This window comes from Saimiri boliviensis, chromosome 10, assembly GCF_048565385.1.
Source record: "Saimiri boliviensis isolate mSaiBol1 chromosome 10, mSaiBol1.pri, whole genome shotgun sequence".
Lineage (NCBI taxonomy): Eukaryota > Metazoa > Chordata > Mammalia > Primates > Cebidae > Saimiri > Saimiri boliviensis.
Genome location: NC_133458.1, coordinates 54,652,202 through 54,675,059, shown reverse-complemented (window position 1 = coordinate 54,675,059; position 22,858 = coordinate 54,652,202). Strand labels below are relative to the sequence as shown.

Sequence of the window (22,858 nt, the reverse complement as noted above, 5' to 3'; positions counted from 1 at the left end):
TACAAAGTGAACTCACAGGCTAAATTGTGACAGCTTCAGTGGCATGTGAATCCCTGGGGAGCTTGTTAAAAATGCAGATTCAGATTCAGTGGGTTGGGGTGAGGGGAAGGGAGTCTGCATTTCTATGTTCTCAGGTGATGCGGTCGGTCCATGGCGGACACTTTGAGTGGTAAGGATATAGAAATTCATACAAATTTTTCCCACAAATTTTACAAAGTATGCAATATCCTTAAATGTTTTGCATTTAACAACACAGTACTACAATAAAACTAAAGAATTTAACATCAAGTTGATGTTTCATATGGATACATTACAGGTGCAGATCCTGATCTACTTACACATACATGAAATATACACATATGCCACATTCATCTACATAATTAAGGCGGCTCCACTTTCAAGTAAGAGAAATTAGTGATCTCTGATTTCATTCTTCATTCAACTAATATTTACTGAATGCTTAACATGAGCCCAGCACATGTTCTGGGACTGAAATCGCAACAGTGAACAAGACAGATCCCAGTCCCTTTCTAACAGAATTTATGTTCTAGTAAACGGAGACACACTTATTTAAAAAAATAAAATAAAAAATAAAATAAAAAAAAAGCAGCCAAGTGCAGTGGCTCACGCCTGGAATCCCAGCACTTTGGGAGGTTGAGGCAGGTGGATCACAAAGTCAGGAGTTTGAGACCAGCCTGGCCAACATGGTGAAACCCTGTCTCTACTAAAAATACGAAAATTAGCTGGGCACAGTGGCAGTCAGCTGTAATCCCAGCTACTAGAGAGGCAGGAGAATCATTTGAACCCAGGAGGCGGAGGTTGCAGTGAGCCGAGATCGCACCACTGCACCCTAGCCTAGGCGACAGAGCAAGTCTCTGTCTCAAAAAAGGAAGAAAGAAAGAGCAAACATAAATTACAGTAAATGCTGTAAAAGAAACAAAGAAGGAAATGAAATAGAAAATAACCACTTTGGACAAGGTGGGAAGAGTGGCCTCTCTGAGGAGGTGACACCAGTGGTCAAAGATCAAAGATCTAATCCTGACACATCTACTATGAAGAGACAAGGGGCTGTTTTTAGACTCCAGATGTACACACGGCCCAGGAACCATTTCCTACTGCTTCAGCAAAGGTACTGAACAGAAAGAAACAGGGGGCCGTTCCACAGCAGGTCCACTGACATTAGCCCTCTCCCCTCCGCTCTGAGATCTTTTTCCCAGACATCCTTTGGCTCCCGCTGCCAGGCCGCAGCCCCTCCCTGGGGTGCTGTGCTCACACAGTCTGCAGGCGTTGCTGACACAGGAGGGTTTTTCCCCTTTTGCGTCACACACCTATAAAAATCCAAGGCTTGATAAACCACCATCTGTAAGGATAGTCAAATTGCTTCTTGTATTTCCAGCTCAATTTTATTTCTGACGAAATGACTCCAGTGAAAAACCTTATCTTGCGCTAAAATGAAATTAAGCCTGCTTGAAAATAGCCACTATATATGTGCCCTAAATGCTACAGAAATTGATACCAATCAGTTTGTTTCTAGGAAGGCATCCTGGAACTGTTTGCAGAAATAAAAATTCATAGGCAGGCTTTATCAACACCGATGAGGGCTCAGATGGTTTCAAATAGTCTCATCTTTTGTCCTTTATTATCACAGCAGGAAAGATGCAGGTGTCTTTCACAACACCACAAATAGGAAGGAAAGGTTTTCTGCATCCTCAGTCACCTTATGGAAAAAGAAGGAAGGCTGCAGGAACCAGGAGCTTGCAGCTGGAGCTAAGGACATCACAGGCCCTCCGCCACCCCGCCCCCATCTTAAGTTCACAGAGAGGCCAGTGACCCCAGCTTGGCCAGGCATAGCCAGGGCCACTGTCTGCCCAAGGCCTCAGGTTAATCAACCCCTGCTTGCCTTTTGGAGAGCTCCTTTTACCCAGATGCCTTGGGGGTGCTGGTTCCTGCACAGGGGTATTATCCAGGTGGCAGATCTACCAGGGTCTCTGCTCATCCTTCTCTAGGGCTATTGCTTTTCTCATAGCATCTCTTGCAGGATATGTGGGAAAGAAGTGATACACTCACACCTCTCCTTTTTGCTCCTTACAGGAGCTTTAGATAAAAGTTACCTAAAGGGGCCAAGCATGATGGATCACACCTGTAATCTCAGCACTTTGGGAGGCCAAAGTGGGTGGACTGCGTTAGATCAGAAGTTCGAGACCAGCCTGGGCAACACGGAGAAACCCCTTCTCTACAAAAATTAGCTGGGCATGGCAGACACCTGTGGTCCCAGCTATTCAGGAGTCTGAGATGGGAGGACTGCTTGAGCCCAAGGAAGTGGAGGCTGCAGTGAGCTGTGATGGCCACTGTACTCTAGCCTGGGCTCAAAAAAATAAAAAGTTACCTAAAGAGGATAAAATGTGACAATCTCTGGATGAGCCACATAACTTCTATGAACCTCTGTTCCTTCATCTGTGTAATGAAGACAGCAGCAATATCTACTACTTAGGTTTGTTATGAAATTTAAATGACGAAATGCATCCACAGCATAGAGCATGAAGAGCAAGCACCCAATGAATGTTAGCTGTTTTTTTTTTTACCATTACCATTATTTACAAGTGCTTACTATATGCCAGAAACCGTGTTAAATGGTCATTTAATTTTTATGAAAATTTCCCATAATTTTTTAACAGATTTTAGATACATCACTTATAATTGGAGAAGTTAAGTAATTTGCAGAAAGCCACACAGCTGGTCAGTAGTGAAGCTAAAATCTAAATCTACACTGCCTCACTCTAGATTTCAATTCTCTTTCCTATCCCTGGCATTTGTCGATACTGACATTACAAAGCCAACTACTCAGTAGGTAATCCACCTCAGGTTGCTACTGGCAAAAATTCAAATAATATACCTTAAAAAATACACACACACACACACACACACACACACACACACAAAACGTGCATTGGCCCATACCTGATGAAAAATGCTTTGCAAGATGAGACTTTAAAATAATATTCCCCACATTGTATTCTTACTGTTTTTAAAGAAAATTAAAGTTAACACAAATTTACTGTTGGGCACAACTTTCTGGAAGGCACTACTAACAAAGAAGCTTTAGAATACAGTTTCTGTCTTCAAGGAATGAATCATTTCGTTGTGAAAGAAAGATGGGAAAAGGAGAATAAACACATGAAGCAGCAAGGGATAGACTAAGGGTTTACTACAATAAAGTAAGAAAACCATTAAGGCCAGGATTAGATGTCAAATAAGAGGGTATATTTTAGGAAGCAGAATACAGGCTGGGCTGAAGAGTGGAAGCCAGTGGCCAGATGGCCTGTTGGGATGATGCTATAACATCTCACTTTAAAGGGACAAGGGCTGAGGTCAACCTCAGGAGGGTAGATGTGAACTGAGGGATGTTCTGAAGGAAGACTGGGGGAACTTACTGACTGATGATATAGAGAGATTAGAGGAAAGGAAGATGTTAAAGGAGATTTCAGAATTCCCACACTTGGGAGGTCCAAACCTGCTTGTTCAGTCTGTTCCCAGTCTCAGCTATGGCACCACCATCCATTGTCACACAAGCTGGAGTCCTAAGGGTCACTCGGGCCTCCTTGCTCACTCACTCCTACCTCCACACATCTCCTCAGTCCTGTTAGTTCTCTCCTCTACACTTTCCAGAGCTGATCTCTCCTGCTGTGCTCTGTCCCACCCTATGCCATCTCTCACCTGTACAGCAGCCCTGCCTGCGACCACGGCTCCTCATCTCATTTCATGGCTGCATCAGCACCCATGCCAAGGATCTAACACACACCTCTGCTGCCCAGGCTTCAAACCCTCCAGTGCTTCTCTAGCACCTGCATGGGCAGGGCGGCGGGGCGGCAGTGGGGGCCACAGTCCTGTGTATGTCCTGCAAATGCAGAAGTTCATCATGGCTTCCTCTGCTTAACACCACATCTCACATCCTGCGTTTCAACCACGGAATCCATGGGGAATCCCCACAAATACCAGGCAAGCGGCACAGGACTTGAACAGGTAAATGAGTGAGTGGATGTGAGACTATAGGAAAGTCAGAATTAGGTGGCTGATTCTGGAAAATAATGAAAAGCTTAGTTTGGGTGTATGTAAGTGAGATATTTCGGCCGGGCGGGTGGCTCACGACTGTAATTCCAGCACTTTGAGAGGCCAAGGCGGGCAGATCACCTGAGGTCAAGAGTTCAAGACCAGCCTGGCCAACATGATGAAACCCTGATCTACTAAAAATAGAAGAATTAGCCGGACATGGTGGCACATACCTGTAGTACCAGCAACTAGGGAGGCTGAGGCAGAACAATTGCTTGAACCAGAAGGCAGAGGTTGTGGTGAGCCAAGATCACACCACTGTACTCCAGCCTGGGTGACAGAGCATGACTCCGTCTCAAAAATAAAATAAAATAAAATAGTGAGATATTTGGTTTTCTCCTCTTTTCAAGGGAGGCAAGAACTGGATGTGCTTCAAAATCGAAGAGAAGGGACCACTTGAAAGAAAGTCTGGTTATTAAAGAAATGAGGATGATTCTGCTGCTTAGGATCAATAAAATTATAATCAGCTAGTCTTCACCTAATGACCATTTCCTCAGAGAGGCCTCCCTGAATCCATAAATGAGAGTACCTCCTCCATTAAATGCCTCTGTAGCATTTTGTCTTTTTTTTCCCCCAACTTTCTTTTCATCACATTTGAAATCACTTGTTCTATGTCCACCTCCTATAATAAGCTCCTTAAGGGCAAGGACATCACTTAGTGATAACAAATTAAACTTAAAGCACAGTGCCTGGCACAGAGTAGATGTTCTACCCGAATTAACCACAAGATGAGTAGAATGTCTCCACCCTAAGTGAGCGTGCTTCTACGTGTCAATTCAAATGATACAGAAATTTGTTGATAAAGGAATCTAAAATACCACAATAAATTGTAATCCATGTATAGTTTATTTGTTGGTATTCTGAGTTGACTCATCTGTTTAGATAAGGAGGGATCAAGCATCACTCTCTTGCTTAAAAAAATCTCACCGGCTGCCCATTCCAAAAAACTGCGCATTCCAAACTGTCTGCCCAAATCTAGACAGGATGAGGGTCTCACTCCTTGGGTGGCACACAGCGTTCTCCCCAACTTGCCTTCTGAGCCTCCTCTTCCACCACCACCCCATGCACCCCTCACCCTTCACAGAGCAGCCCACTGAGCTCCACCTTTATTGAGCCCCCTTTCTGGGATCCTCTGCGCTACTCTCTGCATCTAGTGGACTCTTACTCTCCCTTCAAACTCTAACTCATACCTTCCCTAAGGCCCACATAGAGAATCATCTGTTCTCTTCCTGCCCACTCCACAGCACCATGTACTTCCCTCTAGAAGTCTAGAAATCTGAAATAGTACCATCAGTTCCCTGAAGGCACTAACTGTGTCTTGTTCTTCTTTACTTCTCCAGTGCCTTGCACAAGCCTGTATAAAAATTAGGTTTTGGTTTTTGTTTCTGTTTTTGGCAAGCTCTTGCTCTGTTGCTCAGGCTAGAGTACAGTGGCATGATCGTGTCTCACTGCACCCTTGATCTCCCTGGACTCATGTGATCCTCCTACCTCAATCTCTGAAGTAGCTGGGACCACAGGCATGTACCACCACACCCAGCTAATTTATTTTTTGTAGGGATGGAGTCTTGCTGTCTTGCCCAGACTGATGTTTTCTAGTGAATCAATACAAAACTCTAGGTCCTCTTTGAATGCTCTCTTTCTTCACACCCACATTCAATCCATCAGCAGGTTCACTCTAATCTATCTTCAGAAAGGTAACCTGAATCCAACGCCTTCTCATACCTCCATGAAAACCACCACCTCCAAGCTACTATCATGTCTTGCCCGAGCTACCACAGCAGCCTCCAGACTGCTGTTCTTCATTCCACCTGCAATCTATTTTGCACAAAACAGCTGTGTTTGGCCGTTTAAAATATCATTTCTCTGCTTGAAACCATCAAGTGGCTTCCATCACCCTTAAAGTCCAGACTCTTTCTTGAAGCCCTATATGATCTCACACTTCCCTCTGCCTCTCAGTCCTCTTGGCATTCCTTGAACATGTCAAGTCCTGTCTCAGCAGGATCTTTGCACTTTCTGTTACATTCGCCTAGTGTGTTCTTAGCCCAAATATCCAAATGACTTTCTCCTCCTCTGCATTCCAATCCCCACTTAATATCACCTACCCTGACCAGCCTATCTAAAACAACACCCATCACTTTCTATCTCCTTAACTTACCTTTTTTTTCTTCATTGCACCGGTCCGTGTCAGACTTTCTATTACTATCTATTTGTATATTAATCTTTGGTGTTTTCCACCATGACAGTAAGGTCCATGGAGACAGGAATATTGCTTTCTTCACAGGCATATTTTCAGTGAACAGATCTGTACAACATGAAAAGTAGATGCTTAATAAATATTTGTTGGCTAGACACGATGGCTTACACCTGTAATCCCAGCACTTTGGGAGGCCAAGGTAGGCAGATCATTTGAGTCCTGGAGTTCGAGACCATCCCTGGGCAACATAGCAAAACCCCGTCTCTACAAAAAAATTCAAAAGTTAGCCAGGTGTGTTGGTGCACACCTGTAATCCCAGCTACTTCAGGAGGCTGAGGCAGGAGGATCACTCTAGCCCAGGAGGTCGAGGCTGCAACGAGCTGAGACTGTGCCACTGTGCTACAGACTGGGTGACTAAATAAGTAAATAATATTTGTTGAATAAAGCAGCTGGATATTGGGTCCTAGTGTAGAGAGATATCAGTAAGAAGAAAGCATTTTGAAAAATAAAGCTGGGTACAGAAAAAAATGTCTAAGGATACCCTTGTTGAAATAGAATAACAAAAATGGACAGTTCCAGGCACAAGAGCTCTCTTCACTAATTCATTTTCTTTTTAAACAGCCAGAAGTGTTTCAAAGGGGCTTTGTCCCTTGGAGACAGGCTGTTGGGGATATAGTTGCATATCACTTGTGAGTCCTTAGTCTAGAAGTGAATTAGTCTCATGCCCAAGCCCTGCCCGTAAATGTTCTACAGAGGAGACAAAGAGATCAGGAGGAAGATCTTGAATACCCCAGAAGGTATGGATTTAGCCGGAGCCCACGAGTATCCTCGGAGTAAGTCATTTCCACTTCTTCCATCTTTGGCAAGATGTGGCTGTTATCAGTTTCTGTCACCTCTCCCATGACATAACTACATTGATTAATTATTCTGATCCCTTATTTCAGCTCTCTGCCGCTTCAGACAGGGCTGTATTTCTGTGATGAAGAACACCATTCTAGAAAAGCTTTGAGATTAAAGATGCCTTCTAAAGATTAAAGTAAAACCTCTTTAATTCAGATTCTTCTAATTCTATGAACTCAGAATTCACTATCAGTCTCATTGGGCTAAGGCTCATCTTGAGCCAATGGTGAGGGACACAGAGGAAGTTCTAAAGCAAAGTAGTGGTGGAAATATTCTTTCCAAAAGGTGTAATCAACTTAAAAAGGTTTCTTCCCCCAGGTTTAAAAATACTTTATCAGCACTATTAAGGGTTTTCCATTTTAAAAATTGAGTATTATTTATATACATTAAAATTTATCCTTTTTAGTGCAAATTCTATGAGTTTCAAAAAATACATGGTTATATCATCACTACCATAATTAAGATATAGAACAGTTTCATAACCTCCCAAAATTCTCTTATCCTCCATTGTAGTCAAGCCTCCTCCTACACCCAGCCCCAGAAACCACTAATCAGTTTTCTCTCCCTTCAGTTTTGCCTGTTTGAGAATGTCATACAGATGGAATCACACAGTATGTCACTTTTTGAATCTGGCTTTTCGCTCAGCATAACACAGCTGAAATTCACTCACTTTGTGAGTGTAAGTCACTTGTTCCATCTCATAGCTGAGGACTAGCCCATTGTACCACAGAGTGCTTATCCATTCACCAGATGATGGACATTTGGGTGGTTCCCAGTTTTTGGTGATTATGAATAAAATCACCAGAGAAATCCACATACAGGATTTTGTGTGAGCACAGTTTTTATTTCACTCAGGTAAACACCTCAGAGTGGGCCTCCTGAGTCAGATGATAGCTAAATGTTTAAGGATCTGCCAAACTGTTTCCTTGAGTGGCTGCTCTACCGTTTATTCCAAACAATATTGTGTGAGAGTCTTCATTGCTCCACTTGCCAGTTATTTTCAGTTGTGTCATTGTTGTTTAATTATAGCCATATAGTAGGTGTACAGTGGTATCTCATTGTAGTTTTAATTTTTATTCTTCTACTACTGATGTTAGCATAAAAGATGCTCTTTTATGTGCTTCTTCACCATCCGTGCATCGTCTTGGTAAATTGACAATTCAATAATTGGATTCAAACTATTCATTTAATGGCTGATGTGCATATAACATCCATATAGATTATTTATTTCATTTGCTCTTTACGACTCTGAGAAGGAATTAGGACAGGTATCGTTCCACTTTACAGATGATAAACTGAGGTTGACAATGGTTACATGATTTCCCAAGTCCGTACCAGGGGGCAGAACTAGAGGTAAAAGCCAGGTCTCCCAGTCGCCACTCTCTACCACGAGTTGCTGACTTGCTTCCTAAAAACAAGTAGGACAAATCTTGACTCCGCTGGACTGAACTGTCAGCTGAGGCTCCAAGTGACTGAGTGCCCCAGAAACAATTATGGAGAGCCTGTCCTTCCCTGCTGTGTGACAGATGCTTCTAGTCCCCTTACTTCAGCAAAACTTCCCCGAGCTTTAGCTCCCTTCTTTGGAGCCTCACAATCTATTGAGCAAATCTCTGACTTCCTTACTTTCCTACCACCAGAGTAGAGATTCCTGCACTTTACTGGGGCTTTGAGAGACACTGCTTCTTCATGCAGTGGTTTTCAGACTGTCTGTAAGAGTCTGGAGCATCTCAAGAAATGACCTAAAGGGCCCCTGTGGATGGGAGTGAGGGTGGGTGGCAGGAGGCTTTGGGTCCTCCTTAACTAACCAAAGCAGTTCCATTTTTATCCGTTTTACATATTGGCCTTTCATTTAAGATTGTATTTGAGAAGGAGGATGTGTTGCTTTAAAACAAATTTGAACACCACTGCCTCAAAGCTTGCCTTTAAATATTCAAGTGTAAGAAGGTCTCCAAGCATTATTCAGACACTAACACAAGCCTGAAATAAATGAACCAGCGCATTTCTCATAGATTCTCTAATGCAGATTTTACTAATTCAAACTGATCCCTAGGTATCCCCACATTCCCAGACCAGTCTGGATTATCAAGATTTTTTAAAATATTAGAACACAGAGCTGAGTTTTCTAACCTGTGCTCCATGACATACCTCTCGTGAGTGATACCACGATACTGACTCCTCTTAGCCCTTGGAGTGTTCAGAAAGGGTTTGGTATCTTCAGACCTTGATCATTTTCATGTTTACTCCAGTGCATTGTCCTTTTCTATATGTGTACCAATATGGAAAATGTTGGAAAACACTATTATTATAACAGAATAATGTAGTAGTTAACCTGATTCTCACTTACTAGCTGAGTGGTCCAGGAAAATTGCTTAATTTATCTACCTCTCAGTTTCCTAATCTTTGAAATGGGAATAATAGCACCATAGTTTTTTGTTGTTATTGTTGTTGTTGTTGTTGTTTGTTTTTTTGGTTTGTTCGTTTGTTTGTTTTTTTGAGACAGAGTCTTGCTCTGTCGCCAGGCTGGAGTACAGTGGCATGATCTCAGCTCACTGCAACCTTCACCTCCTGGGTTCAAGAGATTCTCCTTCCTCAGCCTCTCAAATAGCTGAGATTACAAGTGTACACCACCAGGCCCAGCTAATTTTTGTATTTTTAGTAGAGACAGGGTTTTGCCATCTTGGCCAAGCTGGTCTCAAACTCCTGACCTCAAGTGATCTGCCCACCTCGGCCTCCCAAAGTGCTGGGATTACAGGTGTGAGCCACTGCACCTGGCCTTATAGCACCATAGTTCTTTGAACTGTTATGAGAATTAAAAGGTAATATGCATATGTGATACACGCAGCACAGTTCCTAGTACATAGAAGATGCTCGGTAGATAGTAGCTCCATTGTTAACAGCCCCACCAAGACAGAGCTAAAACTTGCCACAGATTCATTGCTGCACCTTTGATTCTGCTTTCGAAGAGTATAAAGGTGAAGCTTCAATAAGCAAATACCATCACCATTGTAAAAGTTATTAATGTTCATAACATCTAGTTTACATCTCTGGTAATACAAGTGAAACAAATGCATGTTTGAAGGCCATTGACGATGGCTCCTTACTTGGAAACAATGCTTCAGAAAGAGCAGATGCAAAGTAAAATAATTTGTTCTGAACTTTTTTAAAGTAGTCTTTTTGGTTTATGTTTTGTTACAAAATCAGTCACCTTAACAATGGCTGAACAGATGCAAATGAACCTTTATAGTTTGAACACAATTCTTAAAAGGTTTTTCTTTTGAATACCAAATGACTTCACATTACTGTCCTTTGATCTACCCTAATCATTTTAGTATTTTTCTATAATATTCTAAATTAAAAGAAAGATTTCAATATAACCACACCAGTATTGGCTAACCCCAGACAACTGAAGGTTGCAACAGGAAAGAGTTCTTAATAAGAAATGACACTAAATTCATGGATCTTTTTACAGAATAATTCTAGTCATTTGAGCAGTAAAAGTATTTATGTCTCAAAGTGACTCACTGTCTGTAGTATCAGAGTATTTTCAATTTAATCCAGCTTCAAGGAATGTCACTGTGAAGATATTTTTTTAAGTAGATAGTACTATCCTGCCCTTATGAAATCCAATTCTTTTGTTCTCTGGTTACAGGTCATATTTCTAGCATTTTCACAGATCGATGCTCTAATCATAGTGACTGTCCCCCCAACCCACTATGTCCAAGATTCAAACAGAAATGGCATTTCACAGTCTCCATTAGCAATAATGACGGACCTGCTTCTGATAGTCACCTTAGATGGAAGTTTCTGTTATACTGCCCCAGAAGAAGACATGAGCCCCCATCTCTCAATCACACTAGGAGACAGTAAAGCCGTCCAGTGTCGGTGTTTCAGCTGAGTTGGTAGAACATTACACAATTCCGAAAGCCATTCAATGACCCTTAGCTACCAGCTGTGTGGCCTCGAATTCATTACTTAAACTCTGTCTCCGTTTTCTCATCTGTAAAATGTGTCAGTTTACATGTATTAATATGAGTTAATACATTTCAAGACCTTCAAAGAGTGCCTGGCAGCTAGTAAGTACCTCAATCAGTGTTAGCTATTGCCATTATTAATAGTATCAATAGCAATAATGCTTCTATTATCCTCCTGACCATGTTAATCCAAAAGGCAGTCCTTAGGCCCTGGTTTCAAGCTGTGTACTGAGAGTAGGAAGCCATCGTAGGAATGCTTATCCATGGCTTTCTGAAACACCCAGCCTGAAGCTGGACTCCCTGAGGCCTTTGGTGAGGTATGGGGCAGTAGACAAAGTCTCTTTCCCTACCCCCACTCTCTAGCTCCCTTCTAAGGGTTTTCTTGATTGCATTTTGTTACAAAAAGCAATCATCCGGTGGCTCACGCCTATAATCCCAGCACTTTGGGAGGCTGAGGCGGGCAGATCATGAGGTCAGGGGTTTGAGACCAGCCTGACCAACATGGTGAAACCCAGTCTCTACTTAAAAATACAAAAATTAGCTGGGCGTGGTGGTGTACATCTGTAATCCCAGCTACTTGGGAGGCTGAGGCAGGAGAATTGCTTGAACCCGGGAGGCAGAGGTTGTGGTGAGCTGAGAGCGCGCCATTGCACTTCAGCCTGGGCGACAGAGCGAGACTCTGTCTCAAAAAATAAATAAAAGCAATCACCTTGGTGATGGTGGAACCAATACAAATGAACCATTATAGTTTGGGCACAAGCCTTAAAAGATTTTTCTTTCTCAACCTCTGTGTCTTCAGCACAGGATAAAATTAACTCACCCTTGATGTGGGTTATGCTTTTGTCTTCTGTATAAGTGTTTGCTGGAGATAAGAGCCTCCTGGGAAAACCAGCAACACAGATACTTACTGCAGCAAGCAGTTTATTCCTATTGGGTCAGCTCTCTGGTTTTACCATCACTTTGGTTATATATCATAAAATAAATAAGCTGTTGAAACACAATTTCTGTAGATGAGATTTTTTATCTCTGGCATATGAAGTAAAGGAGCACATTTTATTTTTTAATATTGCTAGGCTCCTATAAGATAATTTAAGAGACCATACATCTTTTAACTCAAAAATAATGGTGTGTGTGTAATCTGTGTGTATATATACTGATATGTACTTATGGATTAATCAATCTGTTTTCTAGGAAAGATCCAAACTGGCTAGAACTGTCAATAGGAAGGGTAAGAAACTTGATCCTAATTTAGGAGAGGGGCTTGCTTCTTTCACAGTGGAATATAAGATATTTAGGGTCTATCCTACCTGTGAGTTGTTGGAACATTCTCTTGCATGTTGGTTAATGACTTCCCAGGGACAAGGCTCCTTTAAGCAAAGCTATTACTGCATCCTTAGACCTCACAACAAGGGAAAGAACATCCCTAAAATTTCAGAATTTGACTTTGCTCCCCAGGGATCCGAGCTTCTCTTCATCCCTCTCCATCCTAAGGGGCCTCTGATGAAAGCTGGGAACTCTCCCAATGTATTTCTGTGGCTGGCTTCCTCCTTGTTCACGCTCCCCAAACTTAGTCTTTTCCCCTCCCACTTCAAATACACATTCCCATTTCACCACCATCCTCCCTCTCAAAACTGATCAAAGTTCCAGACACAAACCTGTTTTTGACAAATTATACTTTAAATGAAAATCCTTTGCCCTAAAGTGTTTCCTCAAGTCAGCATTTGGTTTCAAGTCTTCCATTTCTATTTGTGGAATATATGTATTCACTCATCAAATATTCATCAAGCATTTTTTTTGTGTCAAACGCTATGCTAGTTGTTAAGTATACTGTGACAAACAAGGCCAACGTGGTCATTGCCCTCATGAAGCTTACAGCTAGCATTTGAGACTGATGTTTATCAAATAAGCAAGCAAAAGTATAATTGCACATTATAATTACTACAAGGCAATAAAATCAAGAAGCTGGTGAGAAAGATGGAGTATCTACTGTAGACTGGAGTTCTCTGGGATGCTATTAAGAGTCCTGAAGGATGAAAAAGAACCTGCCATGTGAATAAGTAAACAATAATGTCCCAGAATAGAAAGTGAGCTTAGTGCATTTGAAGAACTGGACCAAGGCCAGGGCGGGTGGAGAATAGGGAATGAGGGAATATGAAGCTGGTGAGGCTGGCATGGGCCAGATCATGCAGGCTTTTGTAGACTATGTTAAATCATTTTGGATTTTGATCTAAGAGCAGTGGAGATCCATGGAGCATTCAAGCAAGGGAGTGGCATGATCTAATTTATGTCTCAAAGAGATTGTTGTAGATGTTATACAGATAATCACTGGAGGTGGGCAAGAGTAGAATGAAAGAAGAGTGGGTTCTTGTAGCCCCTGTGAGGAGTGATAGCTTGGCAGGCCAAGCTCTTGGGTAGGATATTTAAGTTAGTTGCCCTGGGGAGGGTATGTGGTTCACAGCAGACTACACGTAACTTCTCTTTATGAATAACACTGAAATTCATTTTTGAAATTCCTGTCTTCAACAGTATCCCCAAGGGTTTATGAAAGATGTCCACACTGGGGCCCTCTGTTAGCCATGTCCTCAGCAGCCCACACTGGCTATATCCTTCCAGGAAATCCCTGTATTTAGAATTAGGGTGGTGAAAGTGAAGGTGAAGATAAGTTGGCAGAGTCCACACATATTTGAAAATAAGACTAATTTTTTTTTTAAGTCTTGCAGGTGGGTTTTATCTGTGAAGTGAGGGAGAAAGAGGAATCAAGGATGACTCCAAGTGGTGACTGTACCATTCACCAAGATGGGGAAATAAGGGAGAGAGTGCAGGATAGGTTTGGGGAGAAAAGATTTCTATCTGGACTTTGTTGGATCTAAAAAACCAGTGAACTATCCAAGTGGGCACTAAGAAGGCAGATGGATACACCAGTGTACAGCTGGTAGAGCTCAGCAGAAACATTTGGGAGTATTGTATAAAAGCTACAATAATAATGAAAACACCTAGGAGAGAATGCAGAGAAAGTAAACTACATAAGAGCAAGCCCTAAAGAGGTCAGGTGAAAATCAGAGGAACCCGCAAAGTCAATTGAGGAGAAACTGCCGGAAGTAGGATTTAAAAAGCAGAAGGGGGTATCATGACAGCCAAGAGTTCAGCTTGTTAATGGAAGTAGTCGGCTGTGTGAAAATGTGGCAAGACATAGTCGTCCTTCAGTTTCCTCAGGGGATTGGTTCCTGGAACCCCACAGATTTCAAAATGCTCAGATGCTCAAGTCCCTCATATGAACTGGTGTAGTATTTGCATATAACCTGCATACATCCTCCCATATACTTTAAATCATCTCTAGGTCACTTACAATACCTCATACAATGTAAGTGCTATGTAAACAGTTGCTATACTTTGTTTTTAATTTGTACTACCTTTAATTGTTGTATTGTTATTTCATATTTTTTCCCAAATATTTTCCATCCTCAGTTGGTTGAATTCACAGATGTGGAACTTGCAGATGTGGAGGGCCAACTCTATACAGAGTCCTCTGGATTTCACAACAGAAAGGTCATTGGCAGCCTTGACTAGAGCAGTTTCACCAGGGTGGTGGTGGAGAGGGCAGACTGAGGAAGCCAGTTTGTAATGAAAGGCTTTTTTCCTTTTTTAATTCAGCCCCTAGGCCTGGGGACATTGGACAAAGGGGCTGCATAAATCCCAGCAGGCCAGATGTGGCTGATTTCATCCTTCTAGGATGGGTCTCTGTTATTTCTAATTGTAGTTAGAACATCTCAGACATGAACAATGCTGTGTAGCACATCTTCCTTGGTAACCACCTCATAAATGAACATGATCACACACTTTAGCCAATGCCCAGGTCCAAAAAAGGAGAAAGGGAGGGGAGGCAGGCAGAGGAGGCAGGCAGGGGAGGGAGGCAGGCAGGGGAGGGAGGCAGGCAGGGGAGGGAGGCAGGCAGGGGAGGGAGGGAGGCAGGCAGGCAGGCAGGGAGGGAGGGAGGCAGGCAGGGAGGGAGGGAGGCAAGCAGGGAGGGAGGGAGGCAGGGGAGGGAGGGAGGCAGGCAGGGAGGGAGGGAGGCAGGCAGGGGAGGGAGGCAGGCAAGGGAGGGAGGCAGGCAGGGGAGGGAGGGAGGCAGGCAGGCAGGCAGGGAGGGAGGGAGGCAGGGAGGGAGGGAGGGAGGCAGGCAGGGAGGGAGGGAGGCAGGCAGGGGAGGCAGGCAGGCAGGGAGGGAGGGAGGCAGGGGAGGGAGGCAGGCAGGGAGGGAGGGAGGCAGGCAGGGAGGGAGGCAGGCAGGGGAGGGAGGGAGGCAGGCAGGGAGGGAGGCAGGCAGGGGAGGGAGGCAGGCAGGGGAGGGAGGCAGGCAGGGGAGGGAGGGAGGTAGGGGAGGGAGGGAGGCAGGCAGGCAGGCAGGGGAGGGAGGCAGCCAGGGAGGGGAGGGAGGGAGGCAGGCAGGGAGGGAGGGAGGCAGGCAGGGAGGGGAGGGAGGGAGGCAGGCAGGGAGGGAGGGAGGCAGGCAGGGAGGGAGGCAGGCAGGGGAGGGAGGCAGGCAGGCAGGGGAGGGAGGCAGGCAGGGAGGGGAGGGAGGGAGGCAGGCAGGGAGGGAGGGAGGCAGGCAGGGAGGGAGGCAGGCAGGGGAGGGAGGCAGGCAGGGGAGGGAGGCAGGCAGGGAGGGAGGCAGACAGGCAGGGAGGCAGGCAGGGGAGGCAGGTAGGGGAGGCAGGGAGGCAGGCAGGGAGGGAGGCAGGCAGGGGAGGCAGGCAGGGGAGGCAGGGAGGCAGGCAGGGAGGGAGGCAGGCAGGGGAGGGAGGCCCGCAAGGAGGCAGGCAGGGGAGGCAGGGAGGCAGGCAGGGAGGGAGGCAGGCAGGGGAGGGAGGCAGGCAGGGGAGGGAGGCAGTCAGGCAGGGAGGCAGGGAGAGAGGCGGGCAGGGGAGGCAGGGAAACAGGCAGGTAGGGAGACGGGCAGGGAGGTAGGGAAGGAGTCGAGGGAGGCAGGCAGGCAGGCAGGCAAGAAGAAGAAAAACATGGTCTGAAAGAAGCAGAACTAAATTGAACTCTTCTTGTTATTGCATGTCAAGATTTCATATAAAACTAGATTTTCCAATCTTAGAGAAATGCCCTTCCTGTCCACCACAATCTGTGTCATCTTGCTGAGGCAGGTGATAGGGCACGGTGGGATAAGGGCTGCCTGCTGAAGAGGCCCCTGGTACTTTACAGAGCTTTGCAGGCTCATGCCTGTGCAAGTACTGACACCGACCTGAAGAGTTTCTATGCAGAAAAATGAAAGTATTTAACCATTCATATAGATGTCCATCTTTTAAATCACTTTGATATAGTAAATTTAAATTTCTCGTTAATATTTTTAATCAGTAGTGACTTGGAACATTTTAGCTTTTAGTTTCTCTCACTGTTAAGTGTTTAATGATCTCTAAACTCTTGAGAAACTTTTATAATAAGAGGAATCTTTGAATTTGTAAATAATTTCACCTTTTATTTTACCATATGAAAAATCACTGGAGGAGGGAAAGAAAAGAGTGTCTCCCTGAATCTCAGAAGTAATTTGAGGCCAACTAATGATGGATGGACATTTATTCATCTGGTTTTAATAGCTTTTCATTTTCCTGGATAGGAACTCTCCAGTTCAATGCCAGACATGTGGTAAGTTGTTCAGAAATAAATACATCTTCTACTTAAGGACAAGATCTGGTTGCTGTTGGGGAGCAGTGGCCACTGTCCATGCCCATTTCATATACTTTGATCCTATTTGCAAGGTAACATCTTGGGACAATTTCTAAGTACAAAGAGTAAGGAACCCAAAATTTTACTCTCGACTGGACCATTTCGTAATCTTGGTCAATTATTTAACCTCTCTCTGCTTCAATTCCTCCTTCAGGAAATGGTGTGAATAATATCAACCTTCTCCCTGTATCTAAGAAGTAATTTGAGGCCAGCTAATTAACTCTACCATATGTGATGTAATGATGGGGAAAAGAGTTATTAAAATGTGAAATATCATTACTATGGTAGAAGTCAGAGATCACTCTTGCACATGCTACCCTCTCTTTAGGCCTTTTGAAGATCACTTTTTAACTCTTCTAGAACGTATCTCCCTAGATGGGTGGATTGCCACCACCTATCATTTGTTAGTTTGATTTTAAACTCTAACCCAGCCAAAAGTAGAACACATTCTCATTTCCACTGGATACATTTGCCTTTAAGGATTTCAGACTATTCCTTGAAGTAACCAAGGATACCTGAGGTGTAGCAAAACCACACCTGGGAATCACAGCACATGAAAATGACTGCCTTATTGCACTTACTCAAAACCTCACCTGCACAGGTACTAGTTAGTGAGGTGGCTTTCACAGGAGCTCAGTCTTTAAGTAGGCAGCAGGTGGGGTGCAAAAGAAAAAATGTGACTGGCCCTCTCCTTGCAAAGTGCTTTCCCTTATAAAGTCTATGTCTCAAATCTGTAAAATTGGATATTTTATCCCCATCTCAACAAGGAATAAATTGAGGCTCAGAGAGATTTAGTTGTCCAAAAATCATACCACCAGTAAATACATGCCAGAGCCAGGATTAGATTCCATGGCTTCTGATGCTCTTCTAGAATTTCACTCACTATGTGAAAATGATAATGGCCATCAGTGTATGGAAGAAGGAAGGTCAACATTATGCCCAAAATGTTCCATTCGAATTTCACATAGAATGAGAAACTTTTTTGATTTGCCATTCTAAAGATGGCCAGAATTATTTGGGAAAACCAACACCACTGCTCTTTTCCTCTTCTTATTGCTTTACAAATCAGTATCAAAAGTACTATATAAGAATCCTCAAGTTTCAAACAATGTAGACCCTGGACATTAAGGGACTGAGTATACGCAAGCATCCCTGACAGCCTCTGACATGTTACAGAGGTAGGAGCTTGAATCACATGCACTGAGGCTGCCTTGTGGGAATGAATCTCTTAGCTAGTGAGGGAGGCTCACGTGGCACTCAGAATTCAGATCTATCAATGTGATTTATTTGCTCTCCACTAATGACCCTATGCCAATTCCATGGAAGAAAAATTACACTCTGGAATGATATCACAAAATTTGAGCATTTTCAAGGTCATGAGACATATTTCTTACAAACATCAAGGAATCACAGTAATTGGAGTTCCCTGCTTTCATTTCCCCTTAGTTGTTGCTCACAGTAGTAGCTAACTCATCTCAGATTTCTAATATATCTGTCCTACTTGGCTTCTGACCAGCTGTTGCTTTTTTAAAAAATAAGTCATCTCTCATTTTTATCATTGTTTTATACGTGTTTTGATGTTGTCAATTGTCCTAAATCCTTTTTGGAAGTAGACAACTTAAATCTTAAGTAAATGTTGGAACTAGGCTTCCTAGAATTATCTTAGTCTTGGGGCACTCCATAATGTTAGAAGTACTAAAAAGAATTAAGTTTCATCCAGACTTGGCAAAGAAAAAAAAAGAATTAAGGACAACGATTTTTTTCTTCTGATTGTGGTTAAAAAGAAAAAAAAAAAAAAGGACAACGACTTTTAAAAACAATGATCTTTTAAAATGAATGTATCCAAATTCTGAAACTGACAACAGCTAGGAATATGCTTTGAGTGACACCTACTGGTTGAGAACGTCATTTCCCAACTTAGAACCCAGACCTGTGTTTCTCAAAGCTTGGCTCTAGACCACGCTTGTCCAACCCGCGGCCAGCTTTGAATGTGGCCCAATACAAACCTGTGAACTTTCTTAACATGAGATTTATACATGGTCCTTTTTTTTTTTTTAAGCTCATTGGCTGTTAGTGTATTTTATGTGTAGCCCAAGACGATTCTTCTTCTAATGTGGCCCAAGGAAGCCAAAAGATTGGACATCTCTGCTAGACCACCTTTTTCAGAATCACCAGGGTGCCTGATAAAAATACAGAGACCTCCCTGGGCCCCGTGCGGCTCACATCTCCGGGCCTGGTCCTCCCGGGGAATCTGTATATTTCACCACCTCCCTGGTGATTCCGAGGTCTGCTCGAGCTAGAGTCCCATTGATTCAAGGGCTGTTAAGTGAGCTGTCCACACAAGACTGTCAGACCCAAGGACACCCCGGGAAGTTACCAGGCCAAGGCGAAGGGATTAGGCCTGGGCTTCGCGTTGGCCTCTCCGGTCCACGGACGGGGTTCGGGTCGTGGGGGATAAGCGGGGCGGAGGGAACCCCCAAATCCCCGGGGGCGCGGCCTCTGCCCTCTTGGCAGTGAGGGTGGGAGTGGCAGTGGCTCCGGCCCCTGAGAGCAGTCGCCCCGGCTGCCTGCCCCTGTCCCCGGCATAGAGAGGGCGCGGGGACAGCCTGCGCGCGCCACTGCTAATGCCTGTGCTTCGCGTCCACAGACGAACCCGCCCCCTGGAGTTCTCCCGCTGCCGCCGCCCCAGGTCTGCCGGAAGTAGGCGTCTCCCTGGACGACGGCCTCGCTCCATTCTCTCCATCACATCCAGCCCCACCCTCCGACCCTTCCCACCAGATAAGCCCAGGCCCAACTTGGGATATCAAACGGGAACACGACGTTAGGAAACCAAAGGAGCTTTCAGCCTGCGGCCAGAAGAAGCAGCGCCTCGGGGAGCAGAGGGAGCGCTCGGCGAGTCCGCAGAGGGCCGCGCGGCCGAGGCTCGAGGAGGCGCCCGGCGGCCAGGGGCGGCCTGAGGCCGGCAGGCCCGCCTCGGAGGCCAGGGCGCCCGGGCCCGCGGCGGCGGACGCGGCGCGGGCGGGCGGGAAGGAGGCGCCCCGCGCGGCGGCGGGCTCCGAGCTCTGCAGGCGCGAAGGCTCCGGGGCTGCGCCCTCGTTCACCGACACGAGCGGCAGCGGCGGCGGCGCGCGGGAGGCCGAGGGCCGGGCAGGTGCGCGCGCGGGTCCCCGGCCTGGCCCGCGACCCCCGGGGGGCGCCCCCGCGCGCAAGGCCGCCGTCGCGCCGGGGCCTTGGAAGGTGCCGGGCTCCGACAAGCTGCCGGGCGTCCTCAAACCCGGCGCCTCGGCAGCCAGCAGATGAACCGCGCGGCCACGGCCCGCCCCCACCCCCCAAGCCCGCCTCCGCGCAGGCCGTTCTTCTTAGGTTCTGTCTCAAGGCGTTTTAATTTATTTTCACTGTCACACGCATAGATTACGAGGCACCAGGCCTGGGAGCATCGACGTGAAGTCCCACGTGTCCAGTGTGCATGGGCGGCAGCGCGTCCACGCACAGACCTAAACTGATCCTAAAGCCCCCGGTTCCATTGTGGGGGCTTTGGCAGCTATGGAAGAACCAAAATAACGTGAAGAACATCACAGAGAGACAGTGCAGTGTAGCTTTAGTTTAAGAAAAAGAAAAATATTCCTCCCCACTGCATGAAGGATTTGGATGTCATCCAAACTTTATATCAAACTGGACAAGTTAAGAGCAATCACAAACTGGAATATCGCCTTAAAAATCAAACTGCACGGAGCAAGCTGAAACTGAGACAAGATTATATCTTTTAATTGATCTAAAATGTTGTAAATAAATTGTTCTCGACATATCTAGACAGGGGTTAAAGGGTTTCTTTGACACATTCGGAACTGTTCACCCATGACATGTTTCCATGGCTCACCCTTGGCATCCATCCTCGGTGTTAGCAGCAGCGTTCCCTGCCTCCTGCAGGATGACTTAGAAATCTAGTGAGTTTATTGGTGTGATGCCATTTTTATTGCCATTTCTGTGATCAAATCATATTTCTGTACATTTTCAGTGGTAGGAAAAAAAGGTTTTAAAAATTGTATCCTAGGGAACAGTTTGCTGTAAGTCAGAATTTTGCAGTTTAGCTCATAGGTCTTAATTGGTTTTTCTCTAAACTATAAATTTTATAATTGAAGTACCACAATTTATTTCATCAAGATTGGCAAGGCTGCAGTTCCTTTATGAAGAGGCTTTTCTGTTGTCCCAGGCTAGCAGAGATGGATAGCTTCTTTGTCAGCAATGTGATAGTTCACTTATTTTATTGTCTTATTTTAAACCCTCTCTCCATGACTCCATTTGCACTTTGACAGAGGGACGCAGAGTATTTGTCTTATATTTCTCAGATTATAATGAATCTCTAATATTAAAAAATTATAACCAATTTATTTTCATTAAAGAACCTGAGTCCATTTAGCATTCCTTTCTGCTTATCTTTCTTTCCGTACTCTTTCTCCTTTTGTTTCCATTGGTTTGCTTTTGTCTTGTATTCTTTGTCAGTTTTTTATTTTGTTAGCAACCTCTAGATGTTTGTTTATCTCCATGAATCTGTGATTGGCCTCCTAGTAAAATTCTAAGGCTTGCCTTTCTTCCCTGCTGTTTTAGCGTTTCTTTGTAAAATGTTAGCTTCAATTAATTATCCATTGGTACTTACTGTAGCTACACATATTATATAAAGGCAAAGTGTTTCTGAAGGCAATTTTTTTTAATATGCCCTAAATGAATGAGGCTTCATCCTTCCCATATTCTTACTCTTTACAGGAGTTCAAATACAAATAAGCTTCAGCTCCCTACACTTGTAGTCTAATAAGGAAAAGGGGCGATCAGGTCTGTCTCAAAGGTCACACGTAATAGCCTTCCTGGGCTGATCGTTCCCATTCCATGTAATTGCAGTATCCTGAGTAGCAGTTTAATCATCAGACATGGGAGTAGTTTAGTTGTTTGACACGAGGAGAATAAGGTTGAAAGCCTCAAGTGAAGGGTCTTGCAGCTTGTAAAAGCAATGTCCAAAAATGAAACCCATTCATCATAAACAAAAGCACAAACACTTGTAGCAGTTTATAATGCTTTTGGTTTAATCTCAATTAGTCTTTCTCCCCTGGACTAGAAATCCAGTATAGTTTGCCATTAATTTATTGAATCTGGTTTTGGACAATGCTTCTGTAGTGTAGCTGCACGTCCTGGTACTGTATCCTCTGACCTTTATTTTCCATGTGTTACAAAAGGAAAAAAAATTGAGATTACACTGGCATAAACTCTAATTTGCACAGTTCACAGCTACTACTTGTGCAGTAATTGCTTTATGCGGCTGTAATCCATAACCTGTGAAGACAGCACATCATCTAAATCCCATTCCAAATAATATTTCTGTGTAGTGTTAGCTGTGAATTTACCCTGTACAGCTGTATCTCTATAAATATAATTTCATGTATTAATAGTCACAGAAAGACTGTAAGTGAGCAACTATTTTTATGAAACGCACCACTATGGATAAATTAACTTTTACAGAAATCTTGTTTACTGTATGATATTCTAAAACACTGTCAAATAAAATATATATCCAAAAATCTTTTCTTTTTCCAACTGTATAGGCTGTGTGTTAATTTGAAATAGATTATTACTGGGGGTTAACCTAGTTTTTCAGAACTTCAGTTTTCTTTTTTAAGTTTAAGTTTAATGCCCCAAATAGGACTCTTTTGAAACTTCAATCTAAATGCAGTGGCATTACATGGGAAAGACTGTTGGCTTTTTTGGCCTAAGTAAACAGTTTTCTCAGTCTAGTTGGTATTTGCTTGTCAGGTTACTACATGATTTACGAATTGGCAGTATAATTCTGTTGCTTGCTACATTGATTGATACTTTACCTTTTTTCAAAAAGGATCTAAAGTATCTATCTGTAATAAATTCCATCACATTTTTTCCTTTTAATTCTGAATTATTTTTCATGCAAAATCCC

At 44.0% G+C, this 22,858-nt stretch overlaps 1 protein-coding gene across 12 annotated transcripts in view; it reads left to right on the top strand.

The window, feature by feature from the left end:
- Positions 1-22,469, top strand: part of MAGI2 (membrane associated guanylate kinase, WW and PDZ domain containing 2) — a 1,426,516-nt gene extending 1,404,047 nt beyond the window's left edge. For 8 of the 12 annotated variants that reach the window (XM_074379315.1, XM_074379310.1, XM_074379313.1 and 5 more), the window contains 2 exons: positions 12,364-12,400; positions 19,550-22,469. In XM_074379315.1, the coding sequence (XP_074235416.1) occupies positions 12,364-12,400; positions 19,550-20,202 (690 nt within the window). In that variant the 3' untranslated portion in view covers positions 20,203-22,469. The remainder of the gene's footprint in view (positions 1-12,363; positions 12,401-19,549) is intronic. The other 4 variants (XM_039472765.2, XM_039472764.2, XM_074379314.1 and 1 more) reach the window with 2 other exon arrangements.
- The last annotated feature ends 389 nt before the right edge of the window (positions 22,470-22,858 follow it).